The following is a 26,679-nucleotide window of genomic DNA, read 5'->3' on the forward strand; positions in this document are numbered from 1 at the left end:
GGAACTTTATCCTTCCTCTGTGCGCGCAGCAGATCCGCTGTGGCAACAGGGGGAGAGAAGGAAGGAGAAAAACGGAAAGAAAAAAAAAAGGAAAAAGATTTGACAACATGGCGCACTTTCCTTGACGAAAGTTTCTCCTGGACAGCGTATGCAGCTCAGCTTTTCGTGGACTTCATTTGGCGCTTATCGACCATCTTCTACGACGCAAAGAGGACTTTCTTTGGACAAACTTTGAAGCACTTCTTGTTGCACACAGACACGCGCACACACACACATACAAAAAACTCGACACTAAATCTGCAGAGACTGGGATGGGATGAGACCGATAAGCCGTTATACAAACACACGCAGTCAGCCAGGATGGAGAAGCAAGCGACTCTGAAAGAAAAGGTAAACAACTTTGCAGAACAATGGCTTTGCTCGTTGTTGTTTTTTCTCTCTCTCTTTTCTTTTGGGTCCGTTTTATTGCTCCGTGTATATTTTTGCTCCGCATCCAGGGGAGAAAATTCCAAAATGACCTCGTAAAAATCTATCGATTTTCCAGCCGTGCGTCCTGGGCTGCGCAGTGGACGTCTGGGGACTACTGGAGCAGACACTAAACAGCATGGAAGGGTTTTGTTTTATTATTAATGAGGAAGGGCCAATCGTGCAAAAACACGTATTATTGTTGTTTTAGAAGCTTGCATTGCTTACATAGTCCGTAGCAGAAAGTTAGTTCCCTCATAATCCCCTCAATCTGACCTCTTTGTCTGCATGATTAAGTCTGAGTGGAATTGAGTGGATCTCCGTGTGATCACGTTGGAAGTATGTGTGTTTTGTGCTCTGATGTGTGCGTGTGTGTGTGTGTCCTGTGTTGGTGCAGGCTCTCATTATCTCTCCCATCTCCACCCTTCCTGCCAGTGCTGCTCACATACAGAAGGCAGCCCCCAGTGTGCTGCTGCAGATTCCTGTGGAAGGAGAAAGCTGCATGGGACCTCTGATCTATTATAGATCCCTCTCCTGACACCTCACTGGGTGCATGTTGGCATGGGTGACGCCTGCAGAGCGGATGTCACTCACCCGCTGCGTATGTGTGTTTGCTCCAAGCCTTAAAGTCTACCATGGAAACAGCACAGAGCGTCCAGGTGACCTGCAGCTCTACTGAGGCATTCACCAATGTTCACATGTTCGCTGTGCAGAGAGACTAGCGAGCCCTTTGATTAGCACCGATGCTGTACTGTGACTTTGCTTAACGTTGAACTCGCTTGATCCACAGAGCGGGTCCTCTCTCTCTCTCTGTAGGCCTCTGGAAGTAATTACCAAGCTTGCCCTATCCCACAATTCAGCTGGAGGAGGTGTGGTGAGAAAAGAGGTGCAGTGGACGCTGGCTCCAGAAATGAAAGGCCGAAGATGGATTTCTGGATTTAGTAACTCTCAGCTAATATTTTAATGTTAACAACGCTAACCTACATTGTGCAATCAGTCGGTTATTGTGCCGTCGCTGGAGACCTGGAGTCAGGTTAGCTGCTCCTCCTGCTCGGAGAGGGACTGAGGCAGCAGGGATAAACGAAACGCAAGAGCACAGGGGGACTCAGGTTGAGCCAGGAAGGAGGAAATTCGTCTGTGTCTTTATTGGGTTCAGTTTTACTCAGCCGATGCCTGTTTGAACAGCTGGGTCCAGATAAATACAGTTCTAACAGATGCCAGCAGCAGAAGCACATTGAACTGAGCTGCAGTTTCAAGAAATTTTTAAAATGGATATTTTTATTGCACTACTATAATCTCACACAGCGCTTCTTTTGCATGAATTGCATGGGAATACAGCATGGCATGGAGGAGATTAACCCGTGGCTCTCTGCTGAGGTGTCCAGGAAGCCTGGGTTGCTTTAATGGCAATGTTTAGTTTGACTGCATTGTTAAGATAAGATATGATTAGATATACTTTATTGTCCCCTAAGGGAAATTCATTGAGAGCAGAAGTGCAAGATACAGACAATAACATACTGACATAAAAGTACAGTACAGATCATAAGAATACAGTTTGGACCGATTTAAACGATTTAAAACTTCAGTACCACCTAATAAAAGTGAATATATAAAATAAAAACGACTTGAAGGAGTGCCATAAAAGGCCTTCCCTGCCATCCTCTGAATGCAGCGTTTTGCTGATGGTAATAATTCATAGTTGCCGAACAGAATGTGGGATTGCTGACTGGGGTGTCTTACGTGTTCCCCTTAAAAATGGTTTCTAAAACATCTTAATTATTGGATCAGGCAAGTTTATGATCCAATCAAGCACAGGGATACTATGGTCTTCAAATCAGGAATTTGTATTTTTGGAAAAATGAAACCAATGTCTCCATAACTATGAAGTGTTCATGAAGTTTCCCACTTAGGCAAGATACTTTGGACATTGTCTGTGGATGAAAAGTGTCTTAAGTCATGAAGGTGACAGTCGTAATCCATGATTCGGATCCGTCTCTATGCGGTGCTGGGATGGACAGCGTCGTGAACTCTTCGAAATGCAGCGAAATGCAGCAGACACCAGAAACTGGCTTGAATAAACTGCTGGGGGGGAGACGGTGATACAGAACACGCAGTCAAAGTGTCGCAGAAATGATTCACCAGACACAAAATCAACCTTCTTCATGAACACTGGAGAGAACCTGTGTTGATGAACGAAGCGAGCAAAAGAGAGAAACTGGGATGTGATGATCTCAAGAGATTGGACAAAGAAGAGTAGACAAAGACTTTTTTTACTTCAGTTTTGAGAAATGTTTTTTGGTGAAAACGGGTGTGCTGCCCTGACTGCAAAGGGGATTATTCAAATTATTGACCAGGGTGCCAATAACGGTGCCGGCTATGACTTAACATAAAAAACCCAACAAAAATTAAAGGTTTCTTAAATGTTCAGTGAAAGATTGCGCAACTTCAAAATCATGCTTATTGTAGCTTGCATTTTTAGACATTTTGCTAATTTTTACTGTTGATCACAATCAGTTTCTCGACAACAAAGAGAAATATTTCAAAATAACTAAAGTCATCTTAGACTCTTTTAAAGTCTGTTAAATTTATTTAGAGCAGGACATAACTCATTTGAAAAAACAAAACATTAATTTGTAGATGAAAAATGTCAGAATCTCCATGTTTCTATCAGCAACTTTAGAATGTCAATAGTTAAAATATAGAAACCACTGTTTTGTTTCATTAACACCTGAATTTAAGTCTAGAATTAGGTTTTTTTCTTTTATTTAACTGAAGATCTGCATTTGATGCGAGACGAAAGGCTTAATTTGTGCGACTCTCTTTGACGCCATCCTTCATTAACATTCCCTCACACTTCAGCTGCTGTTTGTGTGTCAGTGGACAGCAGGCGTTTTGGCAGCCAGAGCTCAGCACTGGAATATCCAGGTTTATTTGGCTGCTTGTTGTGGTTTTACCAGAACGCTTGTTGGAGCACTGCCTTTGTTAACAAAATTAGTTTCACCTGTGGTCCTGGGAAAGGGGGAAAAAAAACCCCAAAATCCCCTGCTATGTTCTTTGTTGGCACTTTTTCTAGTCAAGTTAATTTGTCTCTCTTTCTCTTTCTCCAGTTTTCTGTCTTTGGTTCTCGGACAGCGGGAAGGCCCATTCGGTGCGTTGCTGTGGACGACGGGTCGAGGTGTGCACTAAGTAAGGCTGAGTTCATGGAGAAAGTGCGGCAGAGTAACGAAGCGTGTCAGAGGGGCGACTTCCAGGAGGCCGTGCGTCTGTACGGCGATGCTTTGCAGGCCGACCCACAGAACTGCATCCTGTACAGTAATCGATCAGCAGCGTTCCTCAAGCTGGGCCAGCACCAAGCAGCTCTGGAGGATGCTGAAAAAGCCTGTGGGCTCAATCCCAAGTGGCCAAAGGTAAGGATTCCTGCTTCACTTTTCCCCCAAAAAATGTATTAGTAGGGGTGTGACCATGCACCTATATCACGGTCTAGTACTAAACCGAGTTATTGGGTCATGGTTCAGTACGAGTTTGGTACAATAGCAAAATGAAGCAAATGCAACAACCAAGTACTTTTAACAGGGAACTCTGCGTTAGCAACAGCAAATAATGCCTAATTGTGAGGTACAGTTTATAAGTTTATTTCTTTAAAAATAAAAACTTTCTGAAATTCTTATGCAGTTTAAGTTAAAGAGAAACTAACAGTCCTGTAGTTGTGTGCACTGTATTATAAGTAACTCTGTTGTTACCTGACTAGCTTTAAGCAGTGCTCAAGAGAAACTCTGCTAAAAACAAAAGTAAACTACAGCCATAAGACTGACTTTAAATACAAACTACACAAAAAATGTGGCGAACAATCTGAGGACTCGCTGTGCAACCCGAAGCAGAGAGAACCAAGAACAAGTTTTAGTCGCCATCTTTCTCTGAAGTCAGAACATGGTTCTAATGATGAAACAGAAGCTAACCTTGCTGCTCTCCATTTGCTAATCAAACCAGTGGATTATGCTAAGTGCTCAGTGACAAGCTAACTGCTGTTAGCAATTCTAGTTAGTGTAGTTCTGTTCTTATGTGCTAATGAACATATCCACTACATGTACTACATGTGAAAATTATTTAATAAGATCAAAACCAGGAGTCGGCTTTACTACTAAAGCTAGCTGTACTCTAAATGGGCAGAAGTCATATTGGATTTGAGATTGCCACTCAGATGTTCCACTTTTTGTCCAATTTTCACTTCAATTTGTATCTTGAACATTTGTGATTCCAAATGAAAATTGAATGCAAAATTAAAGTACAACCTTCATCCAAGGTATGGCCAGTGAGCAAGAACTGACTTTGTTTTCTTCTTTTGCAAAAAGATCAAAGTGAAAAGTCACTAATATTTAACACTCACTGACCTGATGTTACAATGTTTGAACACTAGGAGTCACTTGTTAAAAACTAATTAGTATTTATTAAGTGCTTGACAATGCCTTGTAGGGTATTCAATGTTGCTTATTAAACTTTATTTGTATTTTTATATTGCATGACGAGCTCTAAAGTTTAAAAAGTAACTTCAGATATCAAGAGTTTAAAATAAATACACAAGCAGCATGTCGTTATATAATTATTTGGCTGCCCATTCACTCTCCCATATCTCAGCTACCACTGTGTCATTGTTCTCTAATGATGAGGAAAAAAAGATAAATAAAAAAAGTGGTTGATGGGAGTCCAGTCCACATTTTATTACCATCCATTCGTGCATCGTTTTGGTGTGGAGTGCTTTATATGTTAGCTTAATCAATTAATGTTCTTTGGTTAAAATCCAATGAAAAAACATGTGTGAACCCTCTTAATAAGTGATATACGGACCATAAGGTTCAGTAATACTATATGTACTATTACACCTCTATCTATTAACATTTATTTTCTGGGTGACGTCTCATTAAAGCAGGGGCGCCCAAAGTCGGTCCTCGAGGGCCGGCATCCTGCATGTTTTAGTTCTCTGGTTTAACGCACCTGGATCAAATGATGGCTCGTTAGAAGGCCTAAGAGGAACATTGACAAGCTGAAAAGGTTGTTACTACCACCAGGGAGATAACTAAAACATGCAGGATGCCTGCCCTCGAGGACCGACTTTGGACACCCCTGCATTAGAGCATATGCTTCAAGAATAAAAAAATCTGTTAAACTTAGTTAGACCTTTGACCTCCACATCTTTGAAAATTTGAGCTTCCCCACAACTGCTAAACAACCTGATTTCATAATACTAAGTTACGCTTCAAAAGAGTAGCTGATGATCGTCACTTCTGAAAATCTAACCAACAATCATAGGTCCGCAGTTGTAGTAAATCAGTATTATGCTACAAGCTAATAGATGTGTTTTTCTCAGAAGATCAAGACGTTTTGTCTTCAGTTGCCAGTGTTTCAAATTCCAATCACATTTCCACTCCTCAGCTGCCGCTTTGTGACGGCTGATCAATACAAACTTTTCTGGGCTCTTGTCTTTGATCATGTCCGGGCCACGAGCACTAACCTGCCATGGATTTCACATTACTCACCCACAGAGACCACTGGAGCACCGATCCCTCTCAGTGATAGAAATGCATTGATTTCATGATTTAGCATGGAGGGATACTTTTTGTCTTTCAAAAGAGAGATTGATGGTAATGTGGTGGAGTGCTATCGATGATAATTTGTCGCTGCCAGCGATGCGTCGGGGGCCACCTCCTCTTGAATCCGGCGTTGTGTCTCCGGGAGCTCCGGTAGGTTTTCCTGTTCTCTGAAAAAGTGTTGAAACTGTGTCACTTTGAGTTAATTGAGAAATGTTGCAAACGCCAATCCAACGCTTTATTTCTGGCTGTGAATTTCTATCCGTGCACTTAAATAAAATATGTCTCGAATATTTAAGAGATATTTTATAACCCTCTTTTCTTTTTTTTATAAAGAGAACAAATTGTAATTGAAAACTATAGCCAAAACAATTCAACTCCTTTTTATATATGCCATCCAAGTACAAAGAAGCCTTTGTGGTCTGACTGGGGGATGGTTGGCTTAATCTGGGTTGTGTAGCTGTGCTTTTCCTTGGATTTAGTGTCTGACAGCCTCAACGCTTGTTCAGAAGTTCGGATTATCGGGGTTGCTGTCAATGTATACCTTGACCCTCGTGTTTTACACTTTAACATGAGGCAAAGGGATTACCACGTCTCTGGTATTGGCATTTGTGCAGAGAGATGCTTAGGTTTCAAAGCATGCGGTTTCTTGCATTAACACTAGGGGTCATTGTTGCACAAGAGAAGCGGTCAAATTAATTTCCTTTTTGATTTTTTTTCCCCAAAGGTACATGAAACTAAATTGTCAGTGTGGTACAGATTTTATTTTTACTGCAGTAGATATTTTTTAACACTTATGATGACTAAGGCAGGGATTTCTACAAGTTTCTAATTTAGATTTTTTCCACATCCCTTAAGTCAGTATTGCTTTTTTAATGATTTGTGCAGTTCTGCAATCTGTTTGTCCCCTTAAATGGTTTTTCTGTTTCTGTTTTTTAGATGATAAAATAAAACATTTTGTAAGAAATGATAACCTTAATAAATAAATAAAGCAGATGAGATGGTAAAAAACATTTGCATTTGATGGAAGTCCAGTCTTTTTTACACCACATTGCCCACTTATGTGTTTTTGTTTTTAGACATTTAAAGATCGACTTGCTGTTTTGCAGTGGATCACTATTCTGCATTGCACGAACTCTAAGGTTATAGTCACAAACTCGCATCATGCTTCCAGGCTTTTCTTGCTGAACACTACTACCATGTTTTACTGTATAATGACTTATGATGTTCTTTTTCAGAAATGCTATGCTGTTTTTACACCAAATGTAATGCTACACACTCTCACACACCTTAGGGGGATCCTCAATGTTTTTTTCACAGATGAATCTCTGTTTTTTGTTTCATTTTTTATCTAAATTGGTTTTGGTTTTGAATATTTATTATGGGATAAATATCTGACCAGTTTTGTTCTATTGTTAAATCGTGAACACTTACATTAGCAGAGGCATCTGTGGCCTGAACTAGTTAGTAATTTATTGATTCCATAAGTTAGGAAGCACTAAGGCCGGGTGGTACCCAAAAAAACAGAAATATGTGATTAATCACGGGTAATTCATAATCAATCTTTGAGGGGTAATTATATTGTCACATGAGCTTGGTTGGTTCGCATAGGGCTTTTAAATTGAGAATTACACGTTGCGTTTACTCACATTGTCTCCGTCTTAATTTAAAAAGTATTTCATGATGAAACATTTACGTATGACAAAGCAACAAAAGTCAAATAATTGAGAGAGGTACATACTTTTTAACAGCGTCACGTTGCCTCTCTGTGCATTAAGCTACATTCTGCATGAGTCGTCTATGAGAATCAATTAGTAACGTTGGTCTGGCTTTGGCCTCGGGGAAAGCGAAGCCTGGATCTTGTGCAGTCCATCTGCTCTGCCTGGATGTTTAATGAAGAAACAGGGATTAAATCACAGGAGTGTGCTGGCATTCGGATCCTGCACGAGTACATAATATCATCAATCATACCTCCCCGCGACTGCACTCCTGCGCTGGCCCATCAAACAGTGACAGGCGTGGCGCTGCCGCCCCGAGCACGAGCGAGCGGGCCCACCCTCCTGAAGCCCACAGCCAGCCTGTAAAGGAACTCCCCATCTAATCTGTCACCTCTTTGTGCGTTGACTGCCAGAAAACACATTCTGGGAGAAGAAGGAAAATGTGTGGTTAAATGACCCAAGACAGCTTTAGGCCCCTTTTGTGCCTCTCCTTCTTACTGAATATAAAAAGCTTAAATGGAACAAAATAGAGTGCTGTTTCACAGACAAGGGGCGCACACGTCTGTGTCTGCTCACACTCTGCCTCGCGTTGGATGGAAAATCTGTGGCGTATGACCGAGCTTCTCTTCCTGCGCCTGATTCATTTAGAGGTACAAAAGGAATGCTGCTGTTGCAGAGTCTTGCACTTCGGCGTTTTGATTGATGTAAGAATCAGCCATTTATCTGTGGTGGCAGTGCTCTGAGTGCTGTGCTCTGTAATTCTTTGGTTTGCCTCAAGTGTCCTTAAGGTTCACATCAGTGATCAGGAGGACTGCGCTCTTTCCAGACTGAATCCCAGCGTGTTCGTTGCCTCCGTCTGGTCCCTCCCTCTCAATGCCGCTGTTCCAGTGACAAGTTAAACAAACAGCCCTCTCTGCTATCAGGCCTGAGCATTGACAGGGGAGTTTCAAGGGACGCGGAATAAAAACCTGGCAGCGCGGCGCCAGGGGAAACATCACCATCATCTTCATAGCTTCTGATTATGGCCTATAATGGTGCTTATCAGGGGGCTTTCTGGCTTCTTAAATCTTCCTGCCAGAATTGCAAATGAAAGCCACTAATAATAAGGGGCGAAACACCATCAGATTCTCAGATGAGTTTCCAACATATTTTTTCAATGAATGCCATCGTCTGGATCAATTTCTCTGTTTTACCACCGAAAAATATCCATTTACATCCCAGCGGAGGGGCGCTGGGTTTAGCGGAGACAATGGCTGTTTGCACTGGAAAAGGTCACGGTGTGCGGAGCGTTGAAAGTGGACTTTAATTACATCAGCACCATATCCAGTAATTGTGCAGGGAGTGGGTGCTGACACCCTGGTGGTGCATAAAGCCTCTGTTTCTTGGTCTGCCAAGTGATGCTGCTGGATATTGTTTTCAGTGTAGGTTAAAAGCAACAACGCTTTCAGTGGTCCTGAAAGTGCAGGACAAAAATTATCAAGCACTTCCAGGTCACAATTTGTTTTTGTTTTTTCTTCCGAAATATGCAAAAATAAACTTACAGTTTCATGTTTTAATACAACAAATAGTCAATTTACTTCGGCAGAGAATTGATAAATTATTGTAGGACCTTATTTTGTGTATTTTGGATTAGAATTTCCCCTAGAATAATATCCAGTGCAATCTTTTGCCTTCAGAAGGGAGGTGATTAGAAAAGAGTCCAAATGTGTGTAATTTCATATCAGTATAAATACAGCTGTTCTCTAAAGGCCTCAGAGCTTTGCTATAAACATTTGTTGTTTATTTGCATAACACTATCCATATCCAAGGCAGTCCAACGTATTTTACAAGGCAGGCAGGTGATGTTTAGATATATGTAACTTTTATAAACAATTTTTTTTTTTTTTACATAATTATTAAATCTGTCACTATATTGTTACTGCATTGTATGTAGGGATGGGTATTAATATTTTTCCCTCCATTGCTCTCCCACTTTGTCTATCTTGACGCTTGGCGCTGTAACTTTGAATTTTGAGTTAAGTTTCAGAATTAAATCTGCATGTTTTGCCTGTATACATAGACATAACTAATACATGCATAAATATTGCAAGTATTTCAGGCAAATGTAGTCTGTCTTGGTGAATTATTTTGAAAATACGGATGTTGTACTCGTGCAGTTTCCTGCGGTTGGAGCGGTGTGATTTCTAAAGATTGACTTCGGCATCCGGCAATAAGGCTGTGTAATTTCTAATTTTGGCAGAAGGCTTTGCGGACGTGAGCCACACTGCGTTGCTCACATGTTTACATATTTACTGCAGAGGCTGCATCGTGGCATTAAAATGGGACTGACTAAGCATAGCAATATTTTGGATGTTAAGTGAAAGCAACAAGTGTGAAAATCTGGACCATACCTTAATATTAAAAACAACCTGGATTGCCTCAAGTGAAGGAGCTTAGGTAACTACGATCTTGTCCATCAATGGTAATTATGGTGCTTCCTTGACATGCGGGAGTAAAAAAAGCTTAGTGAAAAAGCAGTCTGTCTACTGTCCGGTCCTCATCTGCGGTCATGGTTTAAGTCCTACGGAGAATAGAACAGGGTGCCGAATACAAGCACCAATTTATTTCCTGTTGGAACTTAAACATATAGAAAAGATGAGGGTGCATGAGAAAGGTGGAAGTTGAGCTACTAGTTCTCTGCATCAAAAGGAATTAGCCATCTTGGTTCATCCTACGGAGGAGAAGACGTGGAAAAACGATGCATCCCTTTTTCTCCTGGAGATTCTTTGGATTCCCAGAATGAACTGGAGTGTTGCTTGGAGAACGGCACCTGGATTTCCTCCCTGTGCCTGTTACCCGATCTCAGATAACTGGAATATGATAGTAGACTTATTGGATAACTAGATGAGTGGTTGGATCTATCGTAGTTTTGAATTTTTTAAAGGATTTTCTGGCACTTGTGACCAAGAAAGACATTGGAGAGAGATGGGAAGACCAAATGAGTCAAGACCAGGAACTGAACAAAGCACAGCGGGTCTTAAAGGATTTATCCTCTATATAAGATGCACCTTCACCTCACCTGTAATGTAACATTTTTTTGGGGGGAAATAACTAACACAAACTATGTTTCCCTTGTCTGGATGATATTGATGAAGTGGAGCCATTTTCAGATGTAGGAGAACAAACAGCCCTTCAGAGGAGGGCAGCACCTGCTGCACCCTTAGTTGACATTAATGGCTGTCCAACAATCTGTTTTCAGTTTCCAATGTAACCATTTGCCACTTTAGTCAATTGGAGGTGAAAGTCCCGCTGTTTTAAAATTAGACACTCGTTACAGCATCAAGATATCTTGCAGCGCACCAACCACTTTGTCTAGACAGAAGGATATTACCTGACAACGTTACTTCAAGCTGGATTGACACACATCTGTGGAGACAGAAACACAGCAGTGTCTTTCTTCTAGATGTATATGCTGCTTGTGTAGTTAAAGCAGTGAATAATACATCCTGTTACCCAAGGGACGGAGGTTTGTTCCTCCATGTGTCCTCAGCCTTTCCTCCACAACAAGTTGTTTACAGTGCATCACTGGAGGTTAGCCTCATCAAAACTTAAGAAAATGCTAATTTGTCGTGCATATTTAGCCAAAAAGAAAAGAAAAAAGTTTCCTGAAGGAACTTTGTAAAAATATACTATTAGCCAATCCTGAGTACATTTTTTCTGCACTTCAACTTATTCTGCAACAGTTTGCAACTGTTGCTCGAGGCAGAGCCACAACTCTGTTGCAAAGTTATTTACGTATTTGTAACCACTTCAAAGTGCATCTCGTAGTATGTGTGTCGAGAACCTGAGCAGCAGGAATTCTCACAAATCTACTCCAGGATAAACTTCATTACAGTGCTGTAATTAAAAAAAGAAGCTAAGGAATGACAACGCAAAGGCAAAAATGTCTATCTAAATCATCCTGTGGCACTGAAATGGGAAGAAATGAGACGAGCTTGACAGAGGTGGAGTGAAAATGATAGACTCATTATGATTTTATAGCTTAAAGAAATATGTTGGGCTTCAATAGCCTAGAAATTCTAGCATACAGTCTCATATTTAAATCCTTCCCTGCTGCGCGTGATAATGAAACTGCATATTATATTCTGTGATTAGTCATGTTTGAATTTAAGAGTGCAGAGAAGGAGAAAAGTCAGATTACAACGTACGTGGAAAAATAAATCACCTCGGCCAAAAGAATTTTATGGTATTCTATAATTTTCTGGTTCCATGTTTGACATTTTGAAAATACACTGATATTCCCCACCGCTTCTCCTCTTGAAGAGGTGGGCTCTGAGTTTTTTTTCTTTTTTTTTTTTTTAAAAAAAGAGGGAAAATCTTTCTGACAGCTTCAGCTTCCCACTGCTGCTCGGCTGTTTTTCACCAGAGCTTCCAGCGCTCACCATGGAGAGAGTGGAGTCATGAACCACTAATAAGAGGGTTCCGTTTTGCTTCAACCCAGCCGAGGCTTGACCTAATGAACAAATCAAATGAATGCCATTTAATTATAGGCCAGACGGACGAAGGGTTGGCGCTAGTGGGCACAAACCTGATATTATTTGTCTGGAAAATCTGTGAAATGAGCGGGAGCAGTTAAGTTCTGGCTTCCCCCCCCCCCACTCCTCCCTACTTGCTAAGCAGTGCAGCACATGTGCGCTGGCCATGATGGAGGAAAAATGACCACACACACACACATATGCATACACACACACGCAGAAGTCTGCTGTTTTGATTTGGACACCACTTCCTTCCAGCTCTGTCGGTCTTTACGCAGATGAGATGGAACTAATCCTGAGCTGAAGTTGTCAGTTTGCTTGGCCTTTCTGCGCTCCACAGCTCGGCTCCCACATCAGAGCGCATCTTCTTTCCCTTTCCTTTTCCTGATCTAGTAGCATTTTGAGTTCTACAAAATGTAGACATAATAATGCAGTACAAATAATAAACCTTTTTATTATTTGAGCCTTGTAACTCCCTCTTTCAGCTTCTGTGTTTTCATCACATTTTCACTTAAGCTCTAAATGCAAATATTAGCACACCAACGTGGTCCAAGTATTAATCTAGACAAATTTGGTTAATTGTTTTGGGGGGAATTTTATCCAGTGGACCAACACAAAGTCTGGGATGTTGTGCAGCAGAAGATGAATAATCCAAAGTTTTGCATTAAAGAGATTTGTATAAAACTACTTTTATTTACAGTTTAAGCCACTTAAACTGTAAATGAACTCAAAGTGTGTGTAATTACATTTTTGTAAATGCAACTGGTCTGTAAAGGCATTGGAGGTAGAGTGGGGAACAAAATAAGTCATGAGTCCCAGAGACTCAGCAGACAGGTAAGGGGTAACGTGGAGAAGTTCAAAACAGAATTACATTATAACACAATCTCCCAATCTTCTTGTATTCTCTTTTAGAGAATACAAGAAATTCTCTCTAAGACGTGATCGTCCACCTAAACTGACAGGAACTAAGAGGCAATAAAGTTTTGCCTTGGAGGCGGGATGAAAACGGATACACACCACAATTTTTGGTTGAAATATTTTTTTATTTTTTTATTTTTGTATTTTGAGCCAGTTCCCTTCCACTTTTATTAATCGCTACTTTGTGTCGGTCTGTCACCTAAAATCCCCCCCAAAAAACACATTGTGGTTGACGCTTGACAAAATGTGGAAAAGTTAACTGATTATGATTACTGCAGAGAGGAACTGTGTACAGGCTCTAATGTTTAGTCTGCAGTCCAGGCTCAATATGTTACTAATGTTTGATGGAATTTCTTTTTTTTTTTTTTTGCTGTTTGAAAGGCTGATTTAAAATCCATCTTACCCAGGTTGTTGTTACAGAGGCCAAGTGGTTTTCCTCTCTGCCACCCAGGCGCCTCAGTAAATTGTAGTGTTTAGTAAAATGAAACTGGCTCTTGAGAAACGCCAGACGCGCAGGCAAAAAAAAAAAAAAAAAAAGGAAAATTAGCCTGCTTTAGGGTTGCATACCATCGGCTTTGTACAGTATATTTTCTTCATTGCTGAATTTTTAGGGTTGTTGTCAAACTGGCTTTTAGTTCTCACTGCAATTCTTCACATGATGTAATTTGATTGGATGTTTAGGTGACCTTTCTCTCACCGCACAGTAGTCTGTCTCCAGCTCGGTGGGAATGAGTCAGCCTGATGTCATTCTGTTTATAATCTGTTAGGCTTCTCAGCACTCCATTAATACCTACCAGTTACACCACACACTATTTCTGATAAACCTGACCCCCCACCTCTAAAAATATTTGAGCCTAGCTAATTTTGTGATATTTGCTCGCATTTTATGCACTCATTAAGTGCGTTAGCTTTGCGCAATCCCGTTTTATTGTTGCACAACTATGCAGGACCTGCTTCTGAGCATATCGAACGAGACTATTTCGTTGCCCCAAAAGAAACGAAGCGTGCAAAAGACGAAGCGAGCGGTCCAAACGAGACACTTTCAATCATGTTTATTTGAGCGTTCGCCAACCACAAAGTGCTTTTTCTTCCAGAACAGCTAAATTGATTACCAGCCTAATAGCTTTTCTTCTGACTATTACACGGGCCGAAATGTCAAAAGACCCAGAGAAAGCGGCCTCATTGCCATGCTCATGGCATAACAGTCTGCTGCTGATAGTGGATCAGCTTTACAAGCTTGAGGAAATGAGGAAAACAATTACACTCTGCTCCTAGCACATGACCTCCTGGGTTATACACATGCTTCTGTTTTTTTTTTTTTTTTTTTTTTTTCTTACAGGGCTTCATCTTGCTGTCAGCCTCATGTTGTGTTGCCCCCTTCCACCTGGGAGCTAAGCGAGTCTCGGGCCCAGAGACCTGGATGTCTCCAGATTTAGCAGAGCCTGGCTCTGCTGCAGGGAGCCGCAGCACTCCCATTGGGGGAGACGAGGAAAGCAGTGCCCATTAGTATACGCTGCACAAAGCATGATAAAATGAACAGCAGAGCTGAGATTTATTTTTGTGATCTCCTTCCATGGGCCTTTTGTCTTCACCTCTGAGCCCTGGGTGACTAGCACACTCGTTCTCTGCCTGTGTCACTACTGGCAGCTGTGACTTTGACTTTTATTTCATTCCAGACACAGCATGCCTGAGATATTCATGTTTTCTGTATTGTAAATGTCCTTCTGTTTGGTAATATACAGTCTTTCCTGCAGTTCAGTTTTTGCTGCACGTTGCCAAGACTTTTGCGCAGCAAGTTTTTTTTTTTTGGTTTTAGACTTTGATTCAAACCTCACCAACAAAGACTTGAGACATTGCTTGCTCTCGAGGTCCGGGACTTCAGATTCTTGCAAAATGCTGTGATTATGTCACGAAGGAGACTCGTTCTGTATCCGTGAGGTATTTTAATGAAAATGTGCACATCAATAACAGAACAAAAGCATAAGACCTGGCCTAGGTCTTATGCTTTTTCTGCTTGGTCTTTAAATAAATGTTTTGGAGTTATCTTGGTTAAATTACTTGTGATCTATTTTGCGTCTTTAATTTGGAAATGTTGGAAATGCTTTAAAGGACGGAATTTTAACTCGTAATATTTTCATAAGATTACCAAGACCAAAAAAAATAAAAATAAAATAAATATGCTGGATTTCCCCAAAAACTAAGGTGCGGGTGTGTGACTCTGTAATTCTTATTAGGGTTTTCCATACAGTCCTCCACTTCTTCTGATCGCAGGTTGTATATCTCTCACCTCCTTGAAGAGGTGTGAGGTTCGGTCTGGATTTACGCTTTAGTGGAAAGTAGTCCTGTCTTAGCTTGTGGTCTGGTTCATTCGGCCCCCGTTCGTGATATAAATCCCTTTTGTGAATGAGTCATTTGCTCTGTCCCTCCCAGAGAAATGAAACTGTAAGGATGTAGGTGCCATTAATTTTGCTCCCAGGCGGCTGACCTTAGTAGCAACGCGGCAGTCTGAGTAATCGCCAAATAAATTCTCACTTTCAACGAATGAACAGATGGAAATATATATATTTCAACCTCTTGTGGTGCAGTTTTAATTTTCTCTTTTAATATTGTGTTTATGTCTGACCTCGATATCTTTTGCTGCTTTGCTGCAGTTCAACTTTCCTAACGATGACTTTTTAAAATTTAATTTAACTAAAATGATCTCACTTTCCATGCAGGATGAAAAATCTGTTTCGTTACTTAAACAGAACAACCGCAGGCGAAAGTGTTTTACAAGAAATAAATTATCAGCATAAATGTGTTTAGGCGCTTGTGTTCAGCACCGCTAGACTTTTTCAAAACTCTGCAGGACGCCTATAAACAACGTAAGAGAGCAAAAAGGAAATGTTTCTTTATTATTGCGAGCAGTCGGCCCCACACTACGCTTCACGTCGGCGTACGCCAGATGTAAAATGTCAGTGTGCATTAACATAACAATTATATGTCTTTAAAAATTCCTAAGTGCTTTATTCAGAAGCAATCACTAGTCTGTCACTGGAAACAAAGGAATGTTTGTTAGTGTTACTCATATGGAACCAAAACATGAAACCTAATCAAGCTTTAGTTTAAGCATGACCTAATATTTGCCCTGTACTTGAATGCGACTTCATTTTTTCCCCCCTGCAATTATGGACTTAACTGGCATGTTGTATATGATTAATGATAGATGATTGCTTACACATAATGGATGTTTTTGGAAGGCAGTTGAGGGGAAACAAAGCAATATGCACAATATTATGCTAACTTGCTTTGGTGATGATCGCAGATTCTGTCATGAGACAGTAAGCGGGAGCATTTAATATTCAAATCTCGCCTAGAAAATTATAATTTTTTAAAAATTTGTCTGAATTTCCTGGTGTGTAATGGCCAGCAGCCCGACGCTCCTTCACGTGAAGCGCTTCTTCAGAATCTCAAGGTTTGCTTTCAAGATGCCAAATCACTCACCGTGCCGGGTTATTGCAATTAGATGTTTCTGAATGTTTGCATCGCCATGTCTTACCTGGATACTTAACTCTAATTCTCCCTCCCCATAATGAGTTAGACAAGTAAACAACAGCAGCAGCAGCAGACGCTCCAGCAAGATTGAAATGCCCGGGGAGATGAATTAGCTACAAAACGTGGAATGCAGGTGGAGTATTTATGTGTGCAAAGCTGACAAATGACGGCGGGGTTTTGGATACAATCTCTGCTTTTTGACTAGAGGCTTAGCTGTTCCAGTCAGGTGATAAAATTGACTTGCACACACATTGAAATGGATTGTTGTTTTTAATGGCTTGGCCAATTAAATGCACTGAGAGTTGCTGATTTTGTTCCAGATTTTAGCATGAAGATGACCGCTAAGCCTTATTGGATTGTTTTTGTCCTTTAAAATAATGCAAACACAAAAACAGAAATATGATATTTACTCCATTTCAGATTTGTTTTGTTTGTGCTTGTCACACTTGAGTGTCTCAGATCCTTAAACCACCTTTATTTTATAGAAATAAAGGTTAAAACAGTTTTAACGTGATGATTAGTCTGATTATTACTTTTGTCAATCCCAATTCCTAGTCCAATATTTCTTAAATCAATAAAATTAATGCCAGTTTTAGTTTTGAAAGCTGGGTAATTTTAAAGTGAGGTAATAATTATCAGTAAATGCATTTAAGATAAGTATATTGTTAAAAGCATTCCAGGTCCAGTGCAGTGTTGTGGGATCGAATGATGACATTTTCTAGCCAATTTTTTTTTAGAAGATTTTTGCTACAAATTCCTTCTTGTGGTCACGTTATTCATTTTGCATGTAAAAAGCATAATAAACAGTGTTGTGATGTAGACAAAAGTTATTGCAAATTCAATGTGTTTTATTGTAATGCTGCTGCATTTGAAAGCAATAGCAAACGGCAGCCTTTGCTGTGTTCAAACCCTGGAATCATAAACTCCACAATCATGTCATCTTCAAAGTCAGCAGGAGAAGGAATTAAGCCCCTTTTTTGTTAACCTATTCAGATGCAAAACTCACCTTATTATGTAGCGATACATATGCAAATGGTAAGCACCACTCAAGCTGAAATGGCTGCTTTTCCTGATTTCTCAGACATAAATTTTTGTAGGTATGTGTTGACAGGAAACCCTAAAAATTGAAAAGGATTCTTCAAATGATATTTTTATATTTGGTATCATTTGCATAATCCAGTAACAATTCAGGCATTTTTCTTTTACCGAGATACGGGTTTGAACAGTTGGGAAATATGATGCATTTCTGACTAATTCTTTTAAAAAGGCAAATTGAACAAACCCAGATGCTAACTCACCAGGACGTTCATTTTACTGGCAAATGACATCAAGAAAGTCAGAAGAAAAGACAACATTTCCATAATCATAATGAATTTATCAAGGCCTTATTACACCAATCAGCCTGTCACCATGGGCAACAAAAGTTAAACTGCAGCCTGCCACTTCACTGGATTTGCATCCCTTCTGAAAAAAAAATCAAACTTTTGTTTTAAAAATAGGGTTACTCAGTCATTAGTGTGTTCCTTTGAAAAGCAAAATGAAGAAAAAGTCAATAACTGAAAAAAATCCATATTCCCATCAAAAATGAGAGAAAAACAGAAAGTGTTTTACCATTTGTTGCTAAACTCAAAACCTCTGCTATGCAACCTGCCTCTACTGGAGGCCAATGCCTCCTATTAGTACCCCCAAAATAATAACATTTAACATTTAGACATGTAAAAAGGAAGACACACTTTCTGACATTAAAACGGCACAAGTGTTTCCAGTCAGCTAGGGATACCAAAAAGAATTTTTGTTTGATAAATGCAAAAATAATTAGACAAGTTTTACTTGCTTCAAATTCCAACATTTGTCTTTTCTCATATATAAAAGTATGTGCGTCGTCGGGTTTATAGCGGCTCTGTTTTGGACTGAAGGGTTTACAATTTGCAGTGTGACTGCAAATTCATCATAACTCTTCCTGTGATATTACCTTCTTGTTTTTTCTTCTTCTTCCTTTTCCAGATAATAATCAAATGAAGGGAAAGTTCAGTACTCGATACAGAGGCTGCGGCCGCCCCCCTGGGGGTCAAGTCATTATGAGCCAAATGAACAAGAAAAGAAATCCAACTTCCCTAATGTAAACAGCCAGTAAATTAATCTTCATCAGCGTAGACAGAGCATCAGGATAGCATAGCATAAATTCGTGTAATTATGGAGTGACATTTGCATAAAGACTGGTGTGAGTTTCCAAGCAGTCCCACACACACACACACGCACACACGTGGGATACATTTGACATCTTTACGTTGTGATACTCATGCAACTTCGGTTTTGTCCAAAACGTGTTTGTGGTAGCTTGGCTGAGCTAGAGATCATAAGAATATCAGATTGGGAGAAAGGTGATAAATGAGGCTTATTTACTAAAAGCTGCCAATCTTCATGCAGTATAGACCACAGCATGCAGTGCTAGACGCAGTAGGTCTTGTGTGGACTGCAGCATCGTCTTAATGTGACGTAAAGTAAAATAAGGGCATGATATCTTCCAAACGAGAGCACCATGCACTGAGGCTTTACAAACAGAAAGATGAGCACTATTAAGAAGAGCCCTGCAATTTGTGTTGCACTGAAAATCACAGCATGCTGAAAGCCAGCAACACATTAGCAGCAAATGCCATAATAATACTATTTAACTTAGAAGACCTATATTACTTAGAAAATAGCAATAGGGTTATTTTTCTAAATGTTAGCCGGAGAGAAGAAAGACATATTTTAATTATAACCATATTGAGGTTCGCCAAAATATAAAAGCGCTGCTCTGATAAGCTCCAGGGCTACTGTGTTGTAAAACCACAGAAATGTCCACCTGAAATTTGGATTTAGATATTTTTAATTTACACTGAAATTGCTGTTCAGCATTTATTCTCTACACTTCACTATTAACCTTCTTTTGGCTCATTAGTGTTAAATCAGTTGTGCTCATATTCTCTCTCTCTCCCTGTATATAGCTGTTTCACTTTGTTTCACCTTCAGACATGCACTGCAGTGCTCATACTGTGCTTGTTGTGATGTATATGGCTGTCAACTAGGGGCCCTTGGGCTAAAACCAGCCCACAAGCTCATTCTATCCGGCTAGTAAAGCGTTAAAATATTAATAGATTATGCTCCATCTGATAAAGGAATTGGTTACAGGCAGCTTAGACTGCAGTGCCTTAGCCAATCAGAACCACCGTTAATAACATGCAATTAAGTCCAACACAGACTCTGACATGCTACAGCAAAAAGATTTAGTTGATGTATCAACTATTGGAATAATTTCTGTTTTTGGGACTAAGTTACTTAATTAAAAGCAAAACGCCCTCTGGGTGGTAGCAGTAAAATACCGTTCCTTCAATAAACAATGAGAACGAATGGATAAAAACTGTTTCAAGTTCTCAGTTATTTTCATTAAATGTTTTGGGCATTTTTTGGAGATGTTTTGGTTTAGCTTTCTGATCTACTGAGCAACAGACGACTTTAGATTCTCACCAACAATAACATGAACAACATCATCTTTTCTACTACCTAAATTAAAGTCTGTCTTAATAATGCATCTTTTTTTATCATAAAATTAAACAATGATTTTGTGAAAACAGCCCAGTTTCTCTCCCTCTGAATTTATATCTGTATAAATAAAACCCAGTTAAAAAGAAACGCAGCATCTCTTTTTCTCGTTTAGACAAATTCTTTCTTACCTCCGGTCTGTGTTTGGTTTCTCAACAACCTCAACTTATATTTAACTGGTATTTCAACGAGACTGAATAATTACTGGTGCGACATCTTATTTTCTGTTAGTGTAAGTGGCATTACTGCAAACATCCATCTCTGTGCGTATTCTGTAGAGTATTTCCTTCAAACTCCCTAATTATTGGAGTTTGAAAAGATTGCCAACCTGTCAAAGACAGAACATGTTCTGCTTTGCTCATGCAGCAAAGTTGTATAATGTATCAATGTAGTTTTAATGGTTAAGATGCTTCCAACACTCCTGTGTTGTATCTTATATTTGTTGCAGTAAGACTCTGACTGAGTGGTCAAATATATTATCGACATGTCGGATGTAGAGCCTTGAATATAAAAGCCAGTCAAAGAGGGTCTTTGCAATATTGCTGTTTATACATTGATATTGCACTCACAATGAATTTTCATTATAATTTGCTTCGTTATTGAGCGTCTCTTTTACCGTGGCATAAATAATAATAAAAAAAAAGATTGTGATTTCTTTTTAAATATTTCAGCCATTCAAAGCTTTCTCAGACCTCGTCTGAAGGACACATGAAGCACATCTAAGAAACAAAGCGGTGAAAATGCCCTCATCCATAATTGTGTACTGCTGAGCTGCAGAGCCTCAGTTTATTATTGATTCATTCGTTCCAATTAGCGGTCGACACCTAACAATGTTAGTTAAATAATGCAAGTTTGTAAAAGCTAATATGAAATCTGTAAAAGGCGTATTCAGAGTGGACATTGTGGCGCAGCTGTCTGCTGAGAATAACACGTTTGTTTGTTTGTTTGGAGGTTATTTTCAGATTAACTTTCTCTTCAGTACTGCAGTCAACCAAAGATGGCATAAATTACCTGCTCAGCTCTACTAAGAGGAAAAATAAAATAAAACCAAAAATGGAATGTAATTGCATAGAGGACAGCTCAGTCACACGCTGGACAATTATTTCTGTCCACTGAACATGAAGCCACAGCCATAATTAAATGAATATGATCAAAAAGTATTTATATGTAAAATGGTTCAGTCAAAGCATATAGTTCCAAAACCAATTCAATCTGGAGAGACTCAAACGGAGAAAGAAAGCGATTAAAAGCGTTTAATGACAAAATGAACATAAAAATAAACAAAGTCCTTTGGCGTTCAGGCCCTGGCCAGGGACGTCGAGCTGGACTTCGAAAAGCTCGATAAACATTCCTGATGCAGCATAGGAATGTAGACCCCCCCCCCCCCGGGGCCTGTACTGGTGGCGGCGGTCGGAGGATGATGAGGCCTGAGAACCGGGAGCAGAAGGTGGAGATGGGGCGGAGGTGGGTTGATCGCAGCTGGTGAGCAGAGGAGGCCATGGGCGAAGGTCCTTTTGAACTGGAGCCCAGACGATGACTGGCTGGAGCGAGGCTTGGACCGGCGCTGATAGGTCCAGGTTGCAGAGAGGGAGGCGCTGATTGATGAGGCAGGTGCGACTAGAGTCTTCCAGACTGAACTTTTGTCAAGACTCCATTTGACAAACTGGAAAAAATGAAATCTCCGATACATTACCCATCCAATCTGACTGAGCTTATGCTATTTTACATAAGCTCATTTTGACTGTGTCAAAATGTTAGTCTCCAGCTGTGCAAAGTGTGTGCAGACATTCATTAAAACTTCTTTGTAGAACCTTAAAAAGCAAATGCTTACCAGCCTTAAACGATTTTTAGTTTTGAAAATGCTGTAAAACAAGGTATCTTTTTAAATTTTAGTGAAATACATTAAAGTTTGAGGCTTAAACTTTCAAAATCTGCTGTAAAAAAAAAAGGGTCTATGAATTCTCTTGCATATAATTATAATTGATGTATTTCTGATGTGGTTGCTTTCATAAAGTTCCCCATTTTTCCCCCCTGAATTATGTAACATTTTGCATGGCTCCATGGTGTAAAACCAGCTTTTTTTTATTCGCTACTGCAAGTATAACATTTAATCTCGTTGATCCAGGATGTTTCTTTGATAAGATAAAGGGCACAGGCCTTTTCTTATTTGAATGGAGCATGAATTCTCTCGTGTGCCGTGTCGAAGTACTCGTGTAGAACGACCCGTTTGAAAATAAGGTCAGTACCTTCACAGTGCGCGCAGTCCTTGGGAAATTCATGTCCAACAATGAGCAGAAAACAGGAAAGTGGCCGGGAAGTTTGTCAACAAAGCTCGGAAATGACCTCCCCGGCGAGCCGGGGTCACGGTTGTAGCTGCCAAAATAAAATTGCTTTGAGGAAGTTTTTACTTTTCACTTGATTATGTAAACCGAGAGCATTGTAGTTTAAGGATAAGAGCAGACCATCACTGACAATTTGTAGCCCGGGTCATTCAAGAATCATTTTTAAATTTCACCTCGTTATAGGAACGTAGAGCTATTTATCTCATGTTACATCACTTTGCGTCGCAGCTTTATTGAAACGTATTTACAAATAAAAACACATATTGAGGATGAGAATATGCCTAAATACTTCCACAGTTTTGATTTAGCTGTAAATAGAATAAATTATGCATCGAGACTCAAGCATGTTTATTTATGATGCAATTTTCTTTTAATGTTATCCGTGTGCTTCAAATAATTGCGTATTTGCATCTGCGGTGGCACCACGACGACTGTCTCTTCCCAAGTAACACTCCTGGCGGCGCGCGTTCGCTCATGCCACATGGGATTCAGCAGTCTCTCAGTCGGAGGAGTTGCACCTTGTTTGGGGCTATTTGTGGAAATGTTACGTTTTCATTTCAGGAAAAAAATAGGTCAGCAAATCTTTAGACTGTTCCTTTTTTTTTCTTTAAACACCTTAATCAGAATTCACAATTAAAAACAATCATTTACCGCCGTTCATTTCTCTGAATGAGCCGTCTGTGTTTTGTGGTGCAGCGTTTGACTTTCAGCCACCAGATTACTGAAGCAACAAAGTCAGTAACTCTTCAAAGCAATTGACATTTATAGTGAGACATAATTAAAGAGGATGCATTTGTGACTGTGCGGAGCCTCCGGGGAATAAAAATGCCTCTCTGGTGACATGTTTGATTAATAAATAGGCACGTTTAGAAACGGATGAGATCTGCAGAGGTCAGCAGCCTCTCATCCGGGTTGAAGGCAGTAGCCACATCAGATGAGCAATTCATTTGCTTTTAGATTCGAGGATTTTGTTGCCCTTAACCAATATTCCATTATATTATGTTGTAGAAATCAACGAGAATCTACACATGGATGTTGAACCAACAAGGCCAGGGTCCTAGAGGCCTGGTTGCCCTTCATTAGGCAACAGGGCTAATTGTTCAACATAATAATAATAAAATACCGTATTTTCCGCGCTATAAGGCGCACCGCATTATAAAGTGCATAGAATAGATGCTACAGTAGAGGTTGGAGTTACGTTATGCATCCACTAGATGGGGCTGCACTAAAGAGAATATCAGCAATACAGTCCGATTCCGGTCAGCGACTGGGCGGGGCCTGGCCCAGTCTCGGGCCACCTTCTCCGTTCTCTGTTGGTCACCTTTCTCCGTTCGCGCACAGCATGTTCGTGGAGAACCTGGTGCTAAATGACCTGCAGACGACCTGATTCTAGACGGTCGGTAGGTAGATGGGTCAGTCAAACTTTATTAATAGATTACAAACCAACGTTCTGACAACTATCACAGCATGCACTGCGCGCTTTGTCTTCTACGGGCGAAAATGAAGTCGGCGGCTGCTTACCGTAGTTGCTAGACCTGTTGTGACTCAATATTGGTCAATATATAAGGCGCACTCGATAAGGCGCACTGTCGGCTTTTGAGGAAATTGAAGGTTTTTAGGTGCGCCTTATAGTGTGGAAAATACGGTTTTCATTGCTTTTCACTTTACAAAAATTCACTATGGTTTTTATTCTAAAAAATTGCAAATATTTTTCTACAGTCCTTGGTTAAAAAGCCTTGAGAATATGCTAGAGTAACCTGCGTTTCCTCTCAAGTTCCCGTCTCCCTCACTAGTTTCTGTGTACTGCACCTTTCCATTTCCTACAAGAAATACAAATTGTTCAGGTTTGTGCTATAGTTTTGGTGTTGAAACTAAAGAGGCATCACCCATTTCACAATCTAAGGATTACAACTGGTAAGCTACAAACAAATGTCAATAAAGCTATAAATACTGCATGCTGCCTACCTTAGCAGATACCCTGACTAATTCAGTTAATATTGCTTGCTATCCTCTAAACCAAACTGTGGTTCTCAGGGGTCGGTGTTCTGCAACTTTTGTGTCCCGTGTCATACTGACTGAAATTAAATGGGCAGATTGCCTCACTAGCATGCAGTAAATCTTTACAGAGATCTGCTAATGTGCTAATATTGGAGCCAGGTGTGCAGAAGCAGAAAGACTTGAAAGGGGTATCTGCCAGAAAATAGTGTCATTTTATGGCATAATCAAGTAACTGTAACCTCCAGTTGGTATAAAAATGACATAACTTAAAACAAATTTGACTTGGCAATCCAACAGCCTGAAATTGGCCTCTGTACCTTTAAAAAGCTCCTGTTCTTTCCGACACTCTGCCTTCAGCACGTCGTCACAGCAGGGCTTCTCATGATGCCGTTTACAGTCGTCGTCAGGAGCGATGGACTGAGAAGTGGCTCGTATGATAAGCTCAGCAGATGCACCGTTCCACCGTTGCTGATTGATTTTAAAACGGTGTATTGAGTAACACACATACAAACACAGTATTTGTTTTAAGTAAAAGCAGCTTAAGCCAAACATTTTAGTTTTACATTTGTATTGCAATTAAGCTGCTGTATTTTATCACACCTTGATAATCACTTACCAACCCAATGCTATATTCAAATAACAACCAATGGTTATAATGGCATGTAATCAGGAAAGATCTGTACTTGTTTGGTAGGGCGAGGGGTGGTGGAGTTGTATTTTCAGTGCTCACGAAGCACTGTTGTGGACTATTGGATATTTTGATAGAAAATTGATTCCCTTTTATTGTCTTGCTGCACCCAAACATGCCCATCTTGCTGTCCATCCTTGCAATAAAAAGGATAAAAGCTTTTTATTGCATTCCTTTCACTCTGGACATTGTTGATGAATTGCAGCTCTGTGTTTTATTGCTCTGCCGTTTCTCATCTTTATCTCCGCTGCTATGTTCTGGTCAGTACTCTGAACCATTCACTACCATCTCAGAGAGATGATTCCATTATGACAGGCAGAATTTAATCCATCTGCGTTCTGTCTGTCTATCTGTATGTGTGGGAGTTTGTGTGTTTGTTTGTTTGTTTGTTTTCTCTAAGCTGAGGACAAAAAAAACCCCAGACAGACGTGGACAACACAGGTTTGCTTTAAGGTGAGCTTAATAGATGTCATTTTTCTCCCCTCACAGCAAATACCCTGTGGGAAGTCACCTTTTTGAAGCAGACATTTTCACTCTGTGATTGCTGTTGGCATTTTGTTGGGGAGGGGGGCAGATGTTTATCAGTCTGTGTTGGTGGTTTGCCTGTTAATTTGTTTTACTGCCTGAAATGACTCAGCTGCTTTTATATGGATTATAAAAATGTGCAGTGATGATTGCTGAACTGGCTGACAGTTTATTGAGCCCATTCTTCTCTCTGTCATTTTTATGCGACTGTTTCAGAATCCGTAAACTGTAGTGGAACAGATAAATGAGGCTACACGGTATACAAAACCAAAGATGAAAAGCTTGGCGCAGACGATGGTCACGACAAACCGACTCCGAAACATCTCCGCTTCCGCAAGACTGGTTTAAAAAAAAAAAAAAGCACGAGCTTCTCATGAAAGTCTCCCATAAAAGTCACTGAATTGTTTCCACTAAATCGTTATGGTGTCATTAGCGGGAATAACCCGCTTGTGGTTGTTCCCAAAATAATTCAAGAATTAATAAGGCATCAGAAATAACTCTCCAGTGTCAATATCCCCCCCCCCCAAGTATGGTCACCTCTGGCTCCAAACAAATGCCAGAAATGACAACAACTAAATTACAAACTCAAGGCTTCTAAACAGAAGTCTACAAATCAATAGACCACATCAAGCCGTCTAAAAGGACGACCTAGCCACCCTGCAACAGCTGGAGAGATTTACAAGACTCGAGAGACTTCAGAGTCCGATCAATCTCACGAAGGCCTCATGTTGTCATACTGGGTGCTTTAATTTAGCGTTTTAAGACTCTCTTAGAAGTCAGATTTATTCAACCTCCCGTTTTTATTGAGGAAAC

The 26,679-nt window shown here is 40.2% G+C and overlaps 1 protein-coding gene across 2 annotated transcripts in view; it reads left to right on the forward strand.

The window, feature by feature from the left end:
• Positions 1-77: 77 nt before the first annotated feature.
• The window catches only part of LOC103470552 (tetratricopeptide repeat protein 28), a 229,100-nt gene continuing 202,498 nt past the window's right edge, over positions 78-26,679 (forward strand). For both annotated transcript variants that reach the window (XM_008419085.3, XM_008419086.3), the window contains exons 1-2: positions 78-390; positions 3,573-3,872. In XM_008419085.3, the coding sequence (XP_008417307.1) occupies positions 361-390; positions 3,573-3,872 (330 nt within the window). In that variant the 5' untranslated portion in view covers positions 78-360. The remainder of the gene's footprint in view (positions 391-3,572; positions 3,873-26,679) is intronic.

Source organism: Poecilia reticulata, chromosome 9 (genome assembly GCF_904066995.2).
Source record: "Poecilia reticulata chromosome 9, P_reticulata-male-v2, whole genome shotgun sequence".
NCBI classification, from domain to species: domain Eukaryota; kingdom Metazoa; phylum Chordata; class Actinopteri; order Cyprinodontiformes; family Poeciliidae; genus Poecilia; species Poecilia reticulata.